This window comes from Setaria viridis, chromosome 2 (assembly GCF_005286985.2).
Source record: "Setaria viridis chromosome 2, Setaria_viridis_v4.0, whole genome shotgun sequence".
Taxonomy (NCBI): Eukaryota; Viridiplantae; Streptophyta; class Magnoliopsida; order Poales; family Poaceae; genus Setaria; species Setaria viridis.
The window spans coordinates 14,608,986-14,628,831 of NC_048264.2; the positions used below are offsets into that span (position 1 = coordinate 14,608,986).

General features: G+C 44.3%; 1 protein-coding gene across 1 annotated transcript; it reads left to right on the forward strand.

Annotated features, from left to right (window-relative positions):
• The first annotated feature begins 15,614 nt into the window (after nucleotides 1–15,614).
• LOC117843915 (monodehydroascorbate reductase 3, cytosolic) lies at nucleotides 15,615–19,784 on the forward strand. Its single transcript, XM_034724676.2, has 10 exons — nucleotides 15,615–15,838; nucleotides 15,968–16,039; nucleotides 16,640–16,691; nucleotides 16,787–16,867; nucleotides 17,340–17,458; nucleotides 17,619–17,838; nucleotides 18,015–18,133; nucleotides 18,224–18,349; nucleotides 18,600–18,740; nucleotides 19,241–19,784. The coding sequence occupies exons 1-10, from the start codon at nucleotides 15,785–15,787 to the stop codon at nucleotides 19,562–19,564; spliced, it is 1,308 nt and encodes a 435-aa protein (XP_034580567.1). The 5' UTR covers nucleotides 15,615–15,784; the 3' UTR covers nucleotides 19,565–19,784.
• The last annotated feature ends 62 nt before the right edge of the window (nucleotides 19,785–19,846 follow it).

Genomic DNA, 19,846 nt, shown 5'->3' on the forward strand with positions numbered 1-19,846 from the left:
GACGCAATACAATCTCTCACATACAATAGTCTTGATCATGCAAGTATCTAATACCCATGGATCTCATATGCGCCTCATGCTTGGGCTATGAGAGAGGCTTTGTCAGCGGATCAGCAATGTTTAAATCCGTGTGAACTTTACATATCTTCACATCACCTCGATCAACAATGTGCCGCATGAGATGATAACGTCGTGGTATGTGTTTGTTCTTCTGATGCGATCTAGGCTTCTTGGCTTGCGCAATGGCACCACTATTATCACAATAGAGGTCCACTGGACTGGAGGCACTAGGAATCACACCCAACTTAGAAACAAATTTTCTGATCCAAACAACTTTCTTTGCAGCTTTAGAAGCTGCAATGTACTTGGCCTCCGTCGTGGAATCAGCAACTATGTCTTGCTTGGAACTCTTCCAGCTCACCGCACCTCCATTGAGGCAACAAGTATCCAGTTTGCGATCTCGAATCGTCTTTCGCGATTTGGAAGCTAGCATCGGTGTAACCACTTACAACGAGCTTTTCCTCACCTCCATAGGCTAGGAATATATCCTTAGTTCTTCTAAAGTACTTTAGGATATTCTTACTAGCCATCTAGTGAGCTTCTCCTAGATTTGATTGGTATCTGCTTGTAGCACTAAGCGCATAGGCTACATCTAGCCGCGTACATAGCATGGCATACATGAAAGATCCAATGGTAGAACATATGGGATCACTCTCATCTTCTCTTGCTCATTAGGTGTCGAGGGACGCTGAGTCTTGCTAAGAGAAATACCATCCGTAAAATTTACTAACACAAATCACCCGCTAAAAATTTGTTTAAAAACCTTTCAACCGTTGAGCTTCCAAAAATCTTTTCCTTCCCGATGACCCCGCCGTCCCGGCACCCAACGCTAACAGTCATCTTTTTCTCCCTCCGCAAATTTCACCGCATGCCCGTCAAAATCTGTCGCGCGTGCCTGACCGTTTTTCAGTTTTTTGCCGACCCCCCCCACTCTCCTCTTTTTCCTTTTTCCCCTTCCCCTTTTTCCTCATTTTCTTTTCTTCTTTTCATCCCTTCTCTTTCTTCCTTCTTCCTCCCTTCTCCTTCTCTCTTTCCTCTCCTTCCTTCCTGGCGCGCGCGCTCCCTTCCTTCTGGCACCTAGCACCTGGTGCCCCGGCCCCGCGTCTGGCCCGCCCGCGCCTGGCCGACCGCGCTCGCTCGACCGGCCCCGCGCCTAGCCTGCCCGCACCTGGCCACCCACGCCCGCTCGCCCAGCCCCGCACGCCGCACGCCGCCGCCCGACGCCTTGCCGCGTGCCGGTTGCTGCCCTACCGCACACCACACCAACCACCGTCGTTGTGCATATTTATCCTAATTTTTCTCACCCTTTGATGCATATTTATCCTAATTTTTCAAACACAACCTATTGACCTGTTTTATAAATCGCATATTGTTTTACCGTTGAAACATGGTTGGATAGCCACTCCTTGATTGTTATGATTATTCCTTGATTGTCCTATATTTATCTCTAAATATGACTTGCTCTATTTGAATGATAATTACTGCTATAATGCTTAGGATCTTGTTACTCAATTCAATCATGACTACAATGTGTTTCGTCAAGAATAAATGTGTGTTTTTAAAAGGGAAAATGGGTTTCCGGAATTGACGGAAAGACATGCTTAGATAAGATGGATGGATGTTGCTTGTGTGAAATGCCAATAAGTTGGACTCGTACCTTGGTGGTTGAGCAAGTTTGGGAGATATCCATCTTGTTACAAATAAAGGACCGAGTTGATGTGTCATCTTGCCTAACCCAACCATCATGCAACCACTTGACCGTTGTATGCGGCAACGGCTTAGCATAAATTGCACTAGCTAGTCTGTTAGTCATCAGGTGAGCTGGTGAGCAACGGGAGACCATGGAGAAGGATTAAAAATTGTGTGAACTTAAGTCCCGGTTAAGACCTCGTTGGTAGGTCATTAACCCCTTGGTTTCTCTCGTGTTGGCTAGTCAGCCTTAGCTAAGGTGGGTAATGGCTTTGTTAGGATCTGCGCCGACACTATGGTGATCGTGCTGCGGTACCATACTTGTGGGAAAAGTGTACAACCTCTGCAGAGTTAAAACCTATCTGGGTAGTCGTGTCCATGGTATTGGACGAGTTACGGCTTGGTCACACAACTAGTACTTGGAGATGGGTGGTTTTCATGGTGTGTGTTGGATTTCAGAAGTGTCTGGTAGTTGTGCCGTGAGCTACTACGGACGGGGAGTCCGGTAGCATTAAAACTAAGAACCTTTGTGTAGGATCAACCCCACTCAATGATTCAGTTACTAAAAATGTTTTGTGAAAACCCTTTAAAAAAATGAACCCTTGCATGTGTTGAAAATCTAGCCTTAATGCAAATGAACCTTAGCCTTATCCTTGATATATCTTGTGCATATTCTTAATTGTTCCCCTCCATGGTTGGGGTTGAACTTGTTGAGTACTTTTATACTTGTCGGTGTTTTAGACCGGCAAACTGCCTAGGGGGTACCCTAGGTGGTCTTTTATGCAGTAAGGGTCGTCGAGAATCAAGGAATCAATGGTGACGCAAGGAATGCGATTTAGACAGATTCGGGCCGCTAGATTGCGTAAAACCCTACGTTATGTGTGTTGGTTTGTATTTGATGAACTGGAGTTGTTCTTGTGTGTCCTGGGCTTGGGTGTTGAGGTATGACCTGCCGAGCTAGGTACCCCTGCCCTCCTTTATATACTCCAGGGGGCAGAGTACTAGTCGGATTACAAGGAGGAGTCCTAGTAGGAGTACACGGGACTAGTCCTAGTCAGATTACAGGGGAATCCTAGTAGGAGTCTGACTTCTTCCTTCCTTGCGGGTACTGAGGATGTATCCCCGACAAGCCCCCGAACGCTTCATAGTCGAATGAAGCAGTCTTCGAGTAGTCTTGAGATATTCGTCAAGTAGTCTTGGTGCTCTTCGAGTACTTTGTCACGCTGAATCTTTCAATGCTTCTCAAAGCTGCGATGAGGCTATGGTGTGCTCAAAGTCTTGATCAACATGATATTGTAGTCTTCGTCATAGAATAAGGCTGAGGGTCAAAATCTTGAATCTTCCTCTTTCGACTTGAAAAAATCGATTGTTGGCTGTAGCTTATCAGCCCCCGAGCCTTGGATTGATTGAACAATCAACCCGAGGGTCTTGAATCTTCACTCAGGTCATCATTCGAGTAGTCTTGCAGCGTCTAGCCCCCGTGCTTATGCGCCAGGTAAGTCGGTGGAGCCATGTCGAGTGGTTTTGCGGCGTCCAGCCCCCGAGCCTGGGAGCTAGCTAAGCCACTGGAGATATTAGGAGTACTGATTGGTGCTTAGCCCCTAAGTTCGGGAACTAGCCTGTGCTGTTGGAGGCATGCTTAGTGGGCGTCACGACGAGCGTCGTCGCCAAAGCTTGACCTGAAAGAAAAAATGCGTACATTATGTAGCATATTTGTAGGATTTTGAATCTGCTGAAATTTATTCAGTGATCAGTATGAAAGTTGTGTCATGCTCTTATTTCGGTCATATTCTTCCCGAGTAGTTAGCCTGTTACGATTAGGCCCTCAGTCTCTGGGTAGCCGTTGCCACTGCGTGTGTGAGATCGTTGTCTCGTATACGTGTATGGGCTTAGGCGTGACAGATGCGCCTGAGGCTTTCACGAGTTAAGGCGTGTTCTGCTCGAGAAGAGTAGTGACCTTAAGAGAAGACGAAAGTGAGAAGAGTCGCTGCTGCGACAAGAAAGAGACTGCACGATTGTGAGTCAAGCTCTTGTTTCAGTCATACTCTTCCCGAGTAGTTAGCCTGTTACGCTTAGACTCTCAGTCTCTGGGTAGCCGTTGCCACTGCATGTGTGAGATCGTTGTCTCGTATACACGTATGGGCTTAGGTGTGACGGATGCGCCTGAGGCTTTCACGAGTTAAGGCGTGTTCTGCTCGAGAAGAGTAGTGACCTTAAGAGAAGACAAAAGTGAGAGTAGTCGTGCTGCTGCGACAAGAAAGAGACTGGGCGATTGCGCAAGAGTTTGCTACCCTCCGGCGAGTAGAGCGTGCGTTGTGCGCAAGAGTTTCCGGCGAGTAGAGCGCGTGTTGCGCGCAAACGGAAAATAATTTAGAAAAGTGACTTAGCTTGATTCGTGGATGATTGTTGACGAAGCCGTGACAGTCGTTGATGAAGCCGTAACGGTTGTTGACGAAGTCGACTAGTCGGAGGCGATTCTGACTAGTTGTCGGTGATCCAAAGTTTGCCCCGACTAATTTTTAGTCGAGACGAGTTGAAGTCATCGATGAGCTACTCGTAGCTGACGGAGTGGTCGGCAAGCTGATCGTGGTTGTCTTGACGTGGGCGAGGAATAGTTCATTCCGTCTCGCCCGACCCAAGGTCCCGGGGTCGGACATGCCCGACCCTTTGAGGATGGAACTCCGCCTCGCCCGACCCTTGGTCTCAGGGTCGGATGCGCCCGACCCCTTGCCGCAAGGCTTCGAATCGCCCGACCCCCGGCTTAGATGGTCGGACTTATCCAAGACCCCGAGACAAGGGTGCGTTTTGAGCGTAGACCATTCTTGGCTGAAGTAGTTGGCGTGCCTACGACATAGTCGATGAAATCATCGGTGAGCCGCCCGTAGTCGTCGGCGAGCTTGCGATGTAGTCGGACTTCCGAGTTGTAGTCAAACTCAGAGTCGCTGTCGGACTTCGAGTCGTAGTTGGACCCAGAGTCGCCATCGAACTCCAAGTTGTAGTCGGACCCGGAGTCGCCGTCGGAGTTCGAGTTCGAATCGCGGTGGAACCCGAGGTCGCCGTCGGAGTTGACGATCTGGTGCCGGAATGATCCGGCGCCGTCGGCGATGCAAAGCCAGGATCCAAAAACGAAGGTTGTGCCCGCTTCGATAGCGAACATGGGTTTGATGACGACCGTGCCATTGAGTTTGCGCTGAGAAACTCGACGAGTACCCCTACCTGGCGCGCCAGCTGTCGGTGTTTTAGACCGGCAACCCGCCTAGGGGGTACCCTAGGTGGTCTTTTATGCGGTAAGGGTCGTCGAGAATCAAGGAATCAATGGTGACGCAAGGAACGCGATTTAGACAGGTTCGGACCGCTAGATCGCATAAAACCCTACAACCGTGTGTTGGTTTGTATTTGATGAACTGGAGTTGTTCTTGTGTGTCCTGGGCTTGGGTGTTGAGGTATGACCTGCCGAGCTAGGTACCCCTGCCCTCTTTTATATACTCCAGGGGGCAGAGTACTAGTCGGATTACAAGGAGGAGTCCTAGTAGGAGTACACGAGACTAGTCCTAGTCCGATTACAGGGGAATCCTAGTAGGAGTCTGACTTCTTCCTTCCTTGCGGGTACTGGGGATGTATCCCCGACAATACTCACCCTTGTTTTGTTGCTTCAGAGGAAGACCCGGATTTCGTCGCCGAGGATTTCGAGTAGGAGGTCGCTTCCGCACCCAACGCTGCCTGTGGTGTTGGCCTTTGCAGAATGCTTCCACTGTTGCTTAGTTCCGATTGCAGCCCGGGGTCTGACTGGCCTGCAACTTGGATCTGTATCGTTGTTGGTTTAGTTCTCCTTTGGGTGTGGCTTGCCCGCCCGCTCCTTCGGGAGTTGTACGGTTTTTGAACCATCTGTTGAATAAATATGTTATCAGCCTCCTGGGACTGATATTTGTATCACATTTAGTCTCTATTTATGTGGGGACGCTTCAGAAACCTTTCTTGGAATCCTGCATATTGAACATTTTCAATACCTTGTCAATGTACGTGCCTTGGCTTAATCCAATTAGCCTTTTGATCAATCCCTATAGATTTTAATGCGCAAAATGTATGCCGCTTCTCCCAAATCTTTCATTGAGAAACTATTTCTTAATGACGACTTGATAGCTTCAAGCATTGCAATATCATTTCCGATCAACAATATATCATCTACATAAAGGACCAAAAATACAAGTGCGCTCCCACTAGCCTTCTTGTAAACACAAGGCTTTTCTCTTTATTTTTAGTGAAGCCAAACCCTTTGACTACTTCATCAAAATGAAGATTCCAACTCCGAGATGCTTGCTTTAGTCCATAAATGGGCTTTTGAAGCTTGCATATTTTCCTAGCATTTTATGGATCGACAAAATCTTCAGGTTGTGTCATGTACACATCCTCACTTAGGTTTCCATTAAGGAAAGGTGTTTTGACATCTATTTGCCATATCTCATAATCATAATATGTGGCAATTGCTAGGAGGATCCGAATAGACTTTAGCATAGCAACCGGTGAAAAGGTCTCATCATAATCAACACCTTCAATTTGTTTAAAACCTTTCGCCACCAAACATGCTTTATAGATGTGAACATTTCCATCCATATCTATCTTTTTCTTAAAAACCCACTTACACTCAATGGTTTGTACACCATCGAGTGGATCAATCAAGTTCCAAACTTGATTTTCTCTCATGGATTCTAGTTCAGATCTCATGGCTCCAAGCCATTTCTCAGAGTCCGGTCCCATCATTGCTTCCATGTATGTCTTAGTCTCATCATTATCCAACAACAATATGTCGCACTGCCCCGTGGTTAGGAGCGTGAACTTTTCAGGTGCGTGACGTGCCCGTTCATACATGGAGCTGGTGTCTCAACAACAGGTTCTATAACGTTTTGCACATCCTATTCCAATTGAGATTCAGTAGGAGAAGAAACATTTTCCAGTGTCTCATGAATTACTACAAGTTGCACCGTCCTCCCACTTACTTTTCTTGAGAGAAACTCTTTCTCTAGAAAAACACCATGTCGAGCAACAATCACTTTACCCTCTTCCCGATTGTAGAAATAATATCCTTTGGTTTTCCTAGGATATCCCACAAAGAAGCATTTATCAGACTTGGGAGAAAGCTTATCATACGTCATACGTTTTACATAAGCTTCACAACCCCAAATCTTAAGAAAAGACAGTGCGGGATGCTGCCTGTTCCATATCTCATATGGTGTCTTCTCTACAGATTTAAATGGAACCCTATTAAGTGTGAAATCGGCAGTTTCTAGAGCGTATCCCTAAAAGGACAATGGAAGATCACTTTGGCTCATCATAGACCTAACCATGTCCAACAAGGTTCGGTTCCTCCGTTCAAATACCCCATTTAGTTGAGGTGTCCCAGGTGGAGTCCATTATGGAACAATTCCATATTTTTTTAAGATGATCACCAAACTCATGGCTCAAATATTCACCTCCACGATCAGATCATAGAGTTTTAATTGTTTTACCCAATTGATTTTGTACTTTATTCTGAAATTCTTTGAACTTTTCAAAGGATTCAGACTTATGCTTGATTAAGTAGATGTAACCATATCTACTATATTCATCAGTAAAAGTAATGAAGTACTGAAATCCTCCTCTGGCCACGCAGCTCATTGGTCCACATAGTACTGAAATCCTCCTCTAGCCACGCAGCTCATTGGTCCACATACATCTGTATGCACAAGGGCCAATAACTCATTCGCCCTTTCACTATGTCCCTTGAAAGGTGTCTTGGTCATTTTGCCAAGTAAACAAGATTTGCATGTATCAAAAGATTCAAAATCAAATGAGTGTAAAAGACCATCTTTATGGAGCTTCTCCATACGTCTCTCATTTATATGACCCAAATGACAATGCCTAAGTGTAGGTGAGATTCAAATCATTAGGTCGCAGCCTTTTAGCATCAATGTTATAAATTGGCTTATTCTCAAGATCTAGACTCCATTCACAAATGGACAGTTCCCATAGAGAATATCATTCAAATAAATGGAGCAACACTTGTTCCTTATTATGACCTCATAACCATCAACTTCCTCTAACATTAGGAGGATATAATGTTTTTTTCCAAGGCAGGAATGTAATAACAATTATTTAATTCCAAAACTAATCCCGACGGTAATGAAAGTGGATAAGTCCCAGTAGCCAATGCAACAACGTTTGCACCATTGCCGACACAAGCATCCACCTCGCCTCTTGCACACTTCCTTGTCCCTTTAAGCCCCTGCAACAATTTGCAAGTACGAATCATCGATCCGGTATCAAATACCCATGAATCATCAGGACGAGCAGCAAGATTAATTTCAATAACATTGATACCTAAAGTAGAAGTTTCAACACTCTTCTTCTTCTTGAGTTCTTCCAAGTAAAGCTTGCAATTCCTCTTCCAATGGCCAATTTTCTTGCAGCGATGACAAGCATCACTTGCTGGCACCTTTGGCTTGGGAGTTGCTGCAACCTTAGGCTTAGGATTTGAGATCTCATCTGAAGACTTAGCCTTAGGCTTTCTCTTTCTCTTTCTATCCTTCTGCACCATCATCACATGATTTGCACCACTTTTCTTGATGCTTTCCTCTGCAGTCTTTAGCGTCCGATGCAATTCAGCCAATGTCTTCTCCATGCTATTCATATGAAAGTTCATAATGAAAGGCTCAAAGCTCGCGGAGAGCGACTGGAAAATGACATCCGTTGCTAGATCAGCGCTAAGGAGAGAACCAAGTTTCTCCAGGCTCTCAATGTAACGAATCATCTTGATCACATGAGGACTGACGGGACTACCTTCTGCTAGCTTGCGCACAAACAAGGACTTGATGTTGAACCTCTCAGACCTTACTTGGTTCTCAAACATGCCACGTAATCCTACAATCATATTGTAAGCATCCGAATTTTCATATTGCTTCTGAAGCTCAGAGGACATAGTGGCAAGCATGAGACAGCCAACATCGAGTACATCATTAGTATGCTTCTCATACTCCCTTTTCTGAGCGGCAGTAGCATTTTCTGGCATGTCATCAGGATAGGGAATCTCTAGAACATATTCCTTTTTCTCTTGCTTGAGAACAATTCTCAAGTTGCGATACCAATCGATAAAGTTTGTTCCATTAAGCTTTTCTTTTTCGAGAATTGAATGCAAGTTAAAACTAAAAGTGTTACTAGCAGTTGGTGCCATGATCTACAACACAAAAATATGCAACAATAAGTACTGTGTAAATATAAAACTTCTATTAAACAATTTAACAAAAGTTCCTCCACTATATGGTTGGAATCGTTTCGCTATAACGACATATAGTGGTACAAGATCCATATTCAACTAGATCCTAGTGAGCTTTGGCATCACGGCTAGAAATCTAGTGACTAAGGTAAGCAACGTCTGCTAATCACATCCTTATGACTCTTGTTTGTTGGAAGGCATCATATGCCCTTGCGCCCAACACCATACCCCAAAGCCCAAAACCGTTTTGATAACTTTGTTAAGTGAACAAATACTATGCATGTAAATGTTCGACATTTACCCTACTTATTGAGATAGCTGGGGTACTCTATTTTGGCAAACATAACACTCAACGATCAAAATTTTAATAGTTGCAGCTATTGGAAGGGCATCAATTTCAATCTTAATTTTTCCGAGAGAACCTTTTCTAGCATGAATATCAAGTCTAACCAATAAATCATGATAAATAGGATGACAGGAACATCGTCATAGGTAATCATATAACTGTGAAATAGTATGGCCCTTTAACATGATGATCTCCATCTCCATCGCCATATGCCTCCTGTCCTTGTATCCACCATGCTTGAAATCGGTCTCCACGAATGAATACAAGCTACTACAACTAATAGCTAGTATGAATTACATGAAGAAATCAAGCATCACAAGTTGACGTGCAAGTCGTTATACAATATCATGACAGCCTCAACCTAGCTGAAATTAACCATGACACGCAGGCCATGAAAATTACATACATGCATCACATACACATCTTGGGCCATACCATTCACAACATTCTCTGCAAAAACAAGTTAGGCGAGAACTGGTACTATCATATGATCAAAAAAGGGGGATAACAATCTAGGCGCGAGTCCGTATGGCAGTCCTAATAACCTCACAGGATTACACATATCATATCTATGAAATCGCAATGAAAATCTCATCGGACAGATCACATCTAGCCGATTTCGAGTCATTCATAATGCCTCGTATTTTCTTTATGTTCCAATGAGTAGACCGTGACACATAGTCATGATCACATCAGCTCTGTCTACTAGCGCACACAGTTAGTTTCGATAGTGATTCCAGCCGGTAGGGACAGGTTGTGCACGCGTGGAGAAGAAGCACGAACAAATCAATGACACATATGACAATATCATCTCATAACCTTGTGAAACCCTCCTAATGATTGATTAATCTAATCAACCCGTACTTGAAAATATGTAATAGATTGCATCTACTACACCAGCATATCATCTATATGCACATGATCCAGATCACAAACTACACAAGGTTGGCCCTGATGCCACTGTAGGGGAACTAGTAGGCTACGCTAGCAAAACAATTTTAATCTACCGTTCAACCAGAAAACCTTGTAAGAGGGAGATCATGGATCATTACCACTAGACGCGCAGGTAGAGCAGAAGCGTTGTTGGAGAGGCTTGATCCAACGTAGTTGCGCGTCGATGTAGAGGAAGCAGACGATCACGTCTTGCTCCACGTCCAGCCGTCCAGCACCACAGCAATAGCGCCTCCTTGCAGTATCCACACGTACGGGGTTGGAGCACCACATGTGGTGTGCTAGCACCGGCGGCGTGGGCTAGGGTTTCGTGAGAGGAGAGTAGAGGCAGCGGCTAGGTTTTGAACATGCCTGTGCCCTAAGCCCTGCCTCTACTTATATAGACCCCGCTAATGGGTTTTCACGTAAAGGTCCATTAGTGGTCTAACCCCTCTTGATCAATATCCATATGTCCCTCAAATATGGATCAAATCCATATTGTCTCTTGGGCACATATCCAACACGGCATGCCTCTGACCCTCCCTGAGGATGTGTTGCACGGCCAGAGCAACAGCGGGTGCGGGTTCCCTTCCCAAGCTCGACGGCGCTGCTGCAGGTCGACAGCAGCATCACCTCAGATCAAGTCCAAACTCAGTCCTTGCATCCGTTCATGCATGAAAATTTTTTCCTCCTTCGAGCTCTTTCGTGACTCTTATTCTGTGACCTGCTTAAATTTTCGATTAGAAAAAATGATGATATGTCCCATTATTATGTTCACAATCTGAACATTTTACAAACCTTCATCTTGCAAAAATCACTCAAGATACCTTATTCTCATAAATAGTTTTCAAAAAAATGTGTTCGATTCAGCACTGAAGCCATGCACCGATGTCGTCTACAGGAGTGGTCCTGTGGCAGGAGATAGCTTCACAACTATTGCTGAGATAAGGTACCGATGTGCTCAACTATTGTTCAATTGTTCTCCATATCAGAATATACCATTGAACTTCATTCAAATGAATATGTTCATATCTGTGATGGTGAGAAAAGTTTCTTTAAAAAATCAGGCTATGTTAGAATTCAACAATTTGCCACCTGTAGAATCAGTTCTCACATATCAATATGTCCATGAAAGAGAGATAAAAATAGTGTTTACATGACATTTCTCCATGACATCAATATATATATATAGTTACTGGACCACCAAAAATGATGCTGACCATGCCCTCCTTTCTCTTTGCTTGAACTGAATGCCAACCAAGGACCTGATAAGCTCCTGACCAACCTCCCTTTGTTTGCTTGAACTGAATGCTAGCCAAGGAGGCCCTAAATAAGCTGTTGACCATAACCTTGATGAGGTTGCATCAGCTTTTTGCCCTACAGTTCAAGAGAATTACATTGTAGATTGCCCAGTCCGATAGGAAATACAATTCAAGAAATAATGAGCAATGGCGGCATACGTACTATCTAGCACCAATACTGATGATGCTTGTGAGCATATGCGTATATCTGCAAAACATGAATTACTGCTTTTTTAAGTAGGACAGATACGTACTATCAAAAAATATGTATATCTGCAAAACATGAATTTACTAAAAGTATAAGGAAAATTACTGCATTTTTAAGTAGGACAGATACTTACATATGTTTGCCCATGCATTGACAAATAAAAAAAATATGGTTCTAGATTGTGGATTCCTGCAGTGATCTCCCGATTTTTAATTCCTGGGGAAAAGCATATGGAAAATGTATTCACTGCTCTCAACTGTAAAAAAAAGTAGGTTGACCTAGTAGAAGTAATAGATTGGCATCCACCACTATTGTCAGCCCAGAAATGCATGGTTGTTCAGAAATTGAGAAGAGTCCATTAGATAACTTTATTAAGCCGCATCAAAATTCACCATGATTTCTCAAATAATAGAATTTAGCAGTAACTGCTAAAAGCTTATAAGAATTTCTATGGTAAAATTACCTTTTTTTTCAATCTGGCACACAACCAATGATTAGGGTATAGAGCACACATCTTTTTGGCAAACTACTATAAGAGTGAGATGTCAATCTTCAATGCTCCTGTACCATTTCCAATAATTGAATAGCATTTCTTTTCCATGATGGATGGATGGATGTGTTAAAACATAGAGAACATTCTTTTACAGTTAAAATAATCATAGAAGACATGTATATGGAAGGCTTAACTCTGTCAAAGTTCCTTGGAATATGATTCTACCAGTGACAGTCTGAATTAGACAATTGCATGTGGGCTCCCTGATCTTTCTTGAAAAGATCAAAGCACCTATCCATTATGATTCATATCGTACATGAACTCAATTCAGAAGCACTTAAGTGATTAAGATGCCATCTCTATATTTTTTAGTACCTAATTTCACCACTTGTCAAGTAACACTCCTATCCATCATTGTTCTAATTCTTTTTGTTCTTTCTGATTACATATCAAAGCACCACACTGTCTAGATTAGCAAAATAAATGGTATGGACTGTATGCTCGCTGCAAATAATTTTCAGAAGCGCCATGATGTAAAATCTGCATGCACCAGATGAAAGCTCTTAAGATCCTAGATTTTTGGTACAAATTTAATTTTCCGAATCAAATAACTTTACTGCAAAATTTAAAATCCCTAACTGGGAGAGAAATTTGATACTCAGTCTTTTGTCTCACCTAGAAATTCCTCGATCACTGGAGTATTAATCTTGTCTTAGCTTTTGAAGTCAGATTAAACCCATTGACCACTATTTTGAAGTCAGATTAAACCCATTAATCACATGATGACTAAGAGATCTAACCTTGGTATATTCGTTCCTTAGGGTTGCAAAACGGATGGCCCTTGCATGGTGACGACATTGATGGTGATTCTTTTCCTAGAATGGTGGCGGAAGACAAGTGCACCAGCTCCACATCTCCCGGGGCGACGTCGCAGGTTGGAGGGCGCAGAGCCACATATCAGTGCGCACCTTGGCAGCGGGATCGCGTAGAGCAGCAACACCGCAAGTTGGAGGACGCAGGGCAAGATCAAACGAATAAATTGATGAATCTTAGATGTAGCGGTGATGGGCGATCCGTTCTCGCTCGTCCGGTGCCACGTGAACCATGGGCGCGTGGCCGACGAGGAGGGGCCTCCTCTTCGCATGGGTTGGAGGAGACGGCGGCGTCGGGTTGGCGGACACGGCGGCGGTGGCTTGGAGGTGGCAACGGAGGTGGGTTGGAAGCGATGGTGGTGGCGGGAGGTGCGCGCCGTCGCCACATCGGGGAGGGAGGGGAGGAGGAGGAGGAGGAGAAGGACCCTGATTAGGGTTTGGTTGGGGAAGGGAAGGCGGCAGGAGCCGAGGGATCATGGGATGGGCAGAGGTTGCTGCGTGCGGCGCATGACGCGGGAGGGAGCGGACGGTGGAGGATAGGAGGAGGATCGGGTGCGGGATCGGAGGGCTCAAAATTGTTTTTGGGCGGACCGAAACCGAGCGAAGCGCAGTACTGCGATGTTTTGTCGCCGCTCCAGTTTTTTTTAGCTGTAGAGATGATATCATGATGCATTTGGAGGAAATTGGGTTGTGTTCAGGTCTGCCATCAAGGCGAGAAAGCATCACCCAATCCTTGTGACAAAGTTGAAAAAAAGTGGCTGTTAAGTTAACAGGAGCATTCAACAACTACAAGATACTCCCTCCGTTCCAAATTATAGGTCGTTTTAGCATTTTTAGGTTCATAGATATTATTATGCATCTAGATATAGTGTATGTCTATGTTCATAATAATGTGTATGAACCTAAAAAAGTCAAAACGACATGCAATTTGGAACGGAAGGAGTATCCTTCTAGTGTTTTGTCAAAAGGGACAAGAGCTATTGTTTCCTTAATTATTTTTCTCAAATGGCCAAAGATTTTACCGTTCAATTTGGACAATCCACGAGGGGATAAAGAAATCCCCAACCAATGTTTCCCAAGCAAAAAAAAAACCGTCAACTATAAATAACTATTGAGAAATTTCATAATTAAACTAAAAAACTTTTGGCTATTTAAAGATCATCCGTAAACACTTGAGAAATGTTGTTTTTTTGTCCTAATAGGAGTTTCAAAGTGCATGTCGATTAATCGGACCCATTTATGAATGATCTATCATGCAGATGTAGCAAACTTGACTAAATGTCAAAGGATTAACCACTGCAAGATATTCAACATTCCTCGAGTGTTTTGTCAAAGGGTTGAGGATTATTGTTTCCTTAACTATTTTTCTCAAAGGACTCAATGTTTTACTGTTTAATTTGGACAATCCACGAGAGGGTAAAGAAATCCCCAACCAATATTTCCAAAAACCGCCAACTATAAATAACTCTCGAGAAATTTCATAATTAGAGTAGAAAACTTTTGGCTATATAAGGAAAATCCTAAATAAAATCGATAACCTTGCCCGAAAAAAAAGGAAAATTGATAACCTTGGGTCATTCGTAAAATGTTTTTCAACCTACTAGACGGGCGAGCGTTTCAAAGGATGTCAATTAATGGCTCATTTATGAACGATCTATCATGCAGATGTACTACACGCGAGCGGGCCAGGAGGCCACACGTACGTACCTAACGATGCTTCCATTCTGAAGGCTACTCGTCCAGATATCCATCCTCCCTTTGGTGTAGCAAAACTTGGTGACGACGATGGGGACGTACGGAGGCATGGCCGCATGGCACGATGGCAGGAGAACTCTAGTTACATCCGTGGTGGGGTAGCAGTTGTGAACAGATCAGTGTGACCGGAATAATCCTCCTGCTCGTGAGTAGTCGGTAGTTTGTGTGGCGTTCCTGCTCCGTCGTCGTCTCAATCCTCGCTTCTTCTCTCCTTGCATCGCCTCTCCACCCGCTGACGCCTTCTTCCTTCGCCCAAGGATCAGGACGACTCTCTTTTTGGATGAAGATGGACGAGAACTTGGACGCAGATGGTGCTACCGCTTCCAAGTTCCAACAACACGGTGATCCCAAAATAAAATAAAACTATAGATCCATCTAGATTGTTCTAGAATCTCCTCGACTTCTGCTCCTGCAAGGCCCTCCGGCCCGGTCCGGGACGACGTCGCCTCCCCACCCATCACGAATCCCAACGGCGCCGGCCGCGCCACGTGTTCCGCCTACCTGGAGGAAGCCAGCCAATGGGCAACCACCACAGAGGCCAACGCGCATCGACCCTCCCGGGCACCCTGCATAAACTCCCACTTCCAGGGCCAGTGTCACTGACATTTGGACCCCAAAAGCTTTCGGGCCCGCGTGGCAGTAACTCGACCGTGTACAGGGCGAGTGCTCCAGTTGATTTCTAGGTATTTTATTAAATCACCACTCGAGCCGCCCCCACCCGCTCCTACTCCCACTCGTCTTCGTCTTCCTCCTTCCCAAATCCTCCTTGTCTTCTGCGATCTCCCTCCAGGCCCGCTGCACAGGCAGAGTGGACTGACTGACTCGTCACCAGTTCGATCGATCGGAGTAGTAGAGGTGATTAGCGCCCGATTTCGGTGGGAGGCATGGCGTCCGGGAAGCACTTCAAGTACGTCATCCTCGGCGGCGGCGTCGCGGCGGTGCGTGCCCGTGTTCCTCCCTGCGCTAGGATTTTTCAAATCCTTTTCTGATTCCATGATTCCGTCTGAATGATCTCTAGATCCCGTATGCGTACTTGCTTTTGCTCAGCTTCCGGTCAAATCTTGCAGGGGTACGCGGCCCGGGAGTTCGCCAAGCAGGGAGTTAAGCCAGGGGAGCTCGCCGTCATCTCCAAGGAGGCGGTATGTGTTACTCCCTCCACGCCCTGATCTATTTGCTACAGCCTTTTTAGCTTTCTCCTGAGATATTCTTATTGACGGAGCAAATTGGGGTTTCACACCTGCAAATTGTTACACAAGTGAATACCAAATGTGCTCCACAGATGCTGTTGAACTGGTACATGACCGGATAGATGAGTGACGGGACTGAGATTTATTGTACTTGGCATGGCACCCTGTCTGCGCTTTGCAGTAGCTATCCTCATGCCTTTACTGAACTATCAGTTTCCATAACTACTTGTTAGTATTATTATGAGTCACATATAACTTGTAAAATGCTGAAACCAGCCTTGAGCCTACAGGTATTCTTTCCTTTTGAATGCCTTATTGCTCGCCATAATGCCTACTGTTGTTAACTGCTTGGCAGTACTGAGCATAATACAGGACAAACACATATGAACAGGGATGTTGCAGGAGAGGGTGCAAAATTACCTTGTTTTTCTCAATCCTTGTTCGCATTTTTACAAGCACTAGTGATTACCTGGATTCTACTAGTTCTACAAAGCTGTTCTTGTTCGTTAAATGCATAGGTAACACATCTCTAACCACAATTTATTTTGACAGGTAGCTCCTTATGAGCGTCCTGCCCTCAGCAAGGGTTACCTCTTTCCTCAGAGTAAGTTCTTCAAACGATGTGTTCTTGCCTTAATGTCTGAATCTACTCCACCACATGGGCTCATGCAAAATTCTGTTGTATGTTAATGTGAATAGATGCTGCAAGGCTCCCAGGATTTCATGTATGTGTGGGAAGTGGTGGAGAGAGGCAATTGCCTGAATGGTACACAGAGAAAGGTACAATTCAAAAATTCTCTTGCAGTGTTAATTCAATGCTTTATTTGTGATTGTTGGAGTTGTACCCTTTATTTTAGACCGTCCATTTGAACTTAGCTGCTGGGCAGTGCTTTAAGGAGCATGCTTTTCACCTAATTTTTTCCAACTTAGCTTGTAGCTATCACCTGTATCTAGTTAATTGTGTTGACACCATATGAGGGTACCTTGCTGGTGCAAATTTCTAGTTCACTGATGAGAAATGTTTACCTTATAATATGATGTGTTTGTTTGGCTGAATGTTCGTTTTAATCTTAATTGTGTGGTGTTTCAATTTTGTTACTATTGAAACTGGACCCTGAATAGAAATTATGCTGGCCAGTTCAAACACACTGCATGCCCAGGATCTATTTGGTGCTTCAAGGGTATCCATATGTTTGCTATTTTATTATTTTGGATACTGATCATATATATTTCATCTATTGGCACTTGGCAGGTATTGAGCTGATCCTCAGCACAGAAATTGTCAAAGCTGATCTTTCCACCAAGACTTTGACTAGTGCAGCTGGAGCAACCTTTACATATGAGATCTTGCTCATTGCTACTGGCTCCTCAGTATGTCTTTATTTCCCTTCTGTTTCTCATGCTTTTTTCTGGTTATCTGTGGATGATGGCCTAAAATGTTGCCCTCAGAAACTATTAGATTTTGTTCATGGAATACTTATAGTCTATTTTGCCGCATAGTGAACCACACCTGATTCCACTTGCTTTTCAGGTCATCAAGCTCACTGATTTTGGCACACAAGGAGCTGATTCTAACAACATTCTATATCTAAGGGAAATTGATGATGCTGACAAGCTGGTTGCAGCTATCCAGGCAAAGAAGGGTGGGAAGGCAGTTGTTATCGGGGGAGGTTATATTGGCCTTGAAATTAGTGCCGCACTGAAGATCAATGATTTTGATGTCACTATGGTGTTTCCCGAACCTTGGTGCAGTAAGTGTCATCATTCACATAATGCTACCAATAGTTTTCTAGTACCACTTATTATGCATCAGAGAAATGGAAATCACTTTGCTCATGCAATCAGCATGCAATTATGATATTAAATGAAATTGTAGTGGAAGAATTATTAAGACAATTAAGTAACACCGCTATTTCATTTCTTGTAGTGCCCAGGCTCTTCACTGCCGATATTGCTGCTTTCTACGAGGCTTACTATACTAACAAAGGGGTAAAGATTTTGAAGGGCACATTAGCTGTTGGTTTTGATGCCAATGCCAATGGTGATGTATGTACAATTTCCGAATCCTAATTCAGTTGTGAATTTCTATTTATAGATGCAAATGTTTACTTGTTTTACTTTGTTTCCGGCCTACAGGTCACTGCAGTTAAGCTAAAGGATGGCACAGTACTTGAAGCTGATATTGTTGTTGTCGGTGTGGGAGCCAGACCATTGACTACTCTCTTCAAAGGTCAAGTTGCTGAGGAAAAAGGTGGAATCAAGGTTAGTTTAATTTTAACTTACGTTTTTAACTTAGCACATCAGTGCAGAAAGTCTTATGGTTCTTTCCAAAAAAATAAAAGTTCCTGTGATGACGTGATTCTATATTTTTTTTGTATGCATGTGCTGTTCTATCTTGTAATTAACAGCATGGTCCTCAGTTTCTCCATCTTTAGTTCCCCCTTTGATAAACTGAACTTGTTCCTGTTCTGTTTACACCTTAACATTTGACGTGTCTAAAAATTTCATGCAGACTGATGCTTTCTTTGAAACAAGTGTTCCTGGAGTATACGCCATTGGCGATGTCGCTACCTTCCCCTTGAAGATGTACAATGAGTTGAGGAGAGTGGAACACGTTGACCATTCTAGGAAGTCTGCAGAGCAGGCTGTAAAGGTGAGGCTCTCCCACTTCTTTATCTCCAGCTTGTGTTCGTATAAGATTTGCTAGGCTTCAGATTATCTTATTGCTGCATAATAGCTGCAGCCTACAAATAAATGTTGGCCTGCATTCAGAGTTGCAGATCAGCCTGGTAGAATATCATCTGTTTTAAGATCCTCTATGCTGTGGTGTTGATTCGTGTTTTGGAAAATGCGAAATATGCAATAATAATGTGAACCTGGTTGGAATTCTATGAACTGTATATAAGCTGTGATAGGCATAGTTCAGTTATGTCAGTTTATCTCCACCTCCACAGCTCCACCCAATAAAATAGTAGGAATTAGGAAACACTGCAGCTGCACTAAGAACAATGTGAACTTAATTTGGCTTTGTGTGAAACTGTTTCACATGGCGGGAAATGCCTGAATCTGGAGTTCCCCAACAACTGTGATTCAGGCTTTGTTTTATCCATTCAGCATCTGAGCTGCTTGTGGTATCATTGCTTCTTCTCTCAGGCAATCAAGGGAAAGGAGTCCGGGGAGTCAGTTCCCGAGTACGACTACCTGCCATACTTCTACTCCCGATCATTCGACCTGGGGTGGCAATTCTACGGCGACAACGTGGGCGAGACCATCCTGTTCGGCGACAGCGATCCCGCCTCCAGCAAGCCGAAGTTCGGGTCTTACTGGATCAAGGATGGCAAGGTCTTGGGCGCCTTCCTGGAAGGCGGGTCGCCGGACGAGAACAAGGCCATCGCCAAGGTGGCGAAGACCCAGCCGCCGGTCGCCAGCATCGAGGAGCTCAAGAAGGAAGGCCTCCAGTTCGCCAGCAAGATCTGAGACGCTCCCGTTCCAGTGTGTTCCGTTCCATGTACATCTCGCGTCATCGTTTAGGTTGTTCTTGTGTGTTCATGGTCGCAGCGTTCTACAACAGATGTTGCCAGGCGTCATGACATTCGGTTTCCGATTGTGATGTCTGAAGTCTGAACTACACATACACGAATACACTTGCTGTACCATTTGAGATTTGAATAAAGCCTGCTGCCTTACGGTTCAACAAGCACAGTTTTTGCACAGAGAGTACTGCCCTCGTGTTCTTATATTCTCTCGCTGCTAGCTCGC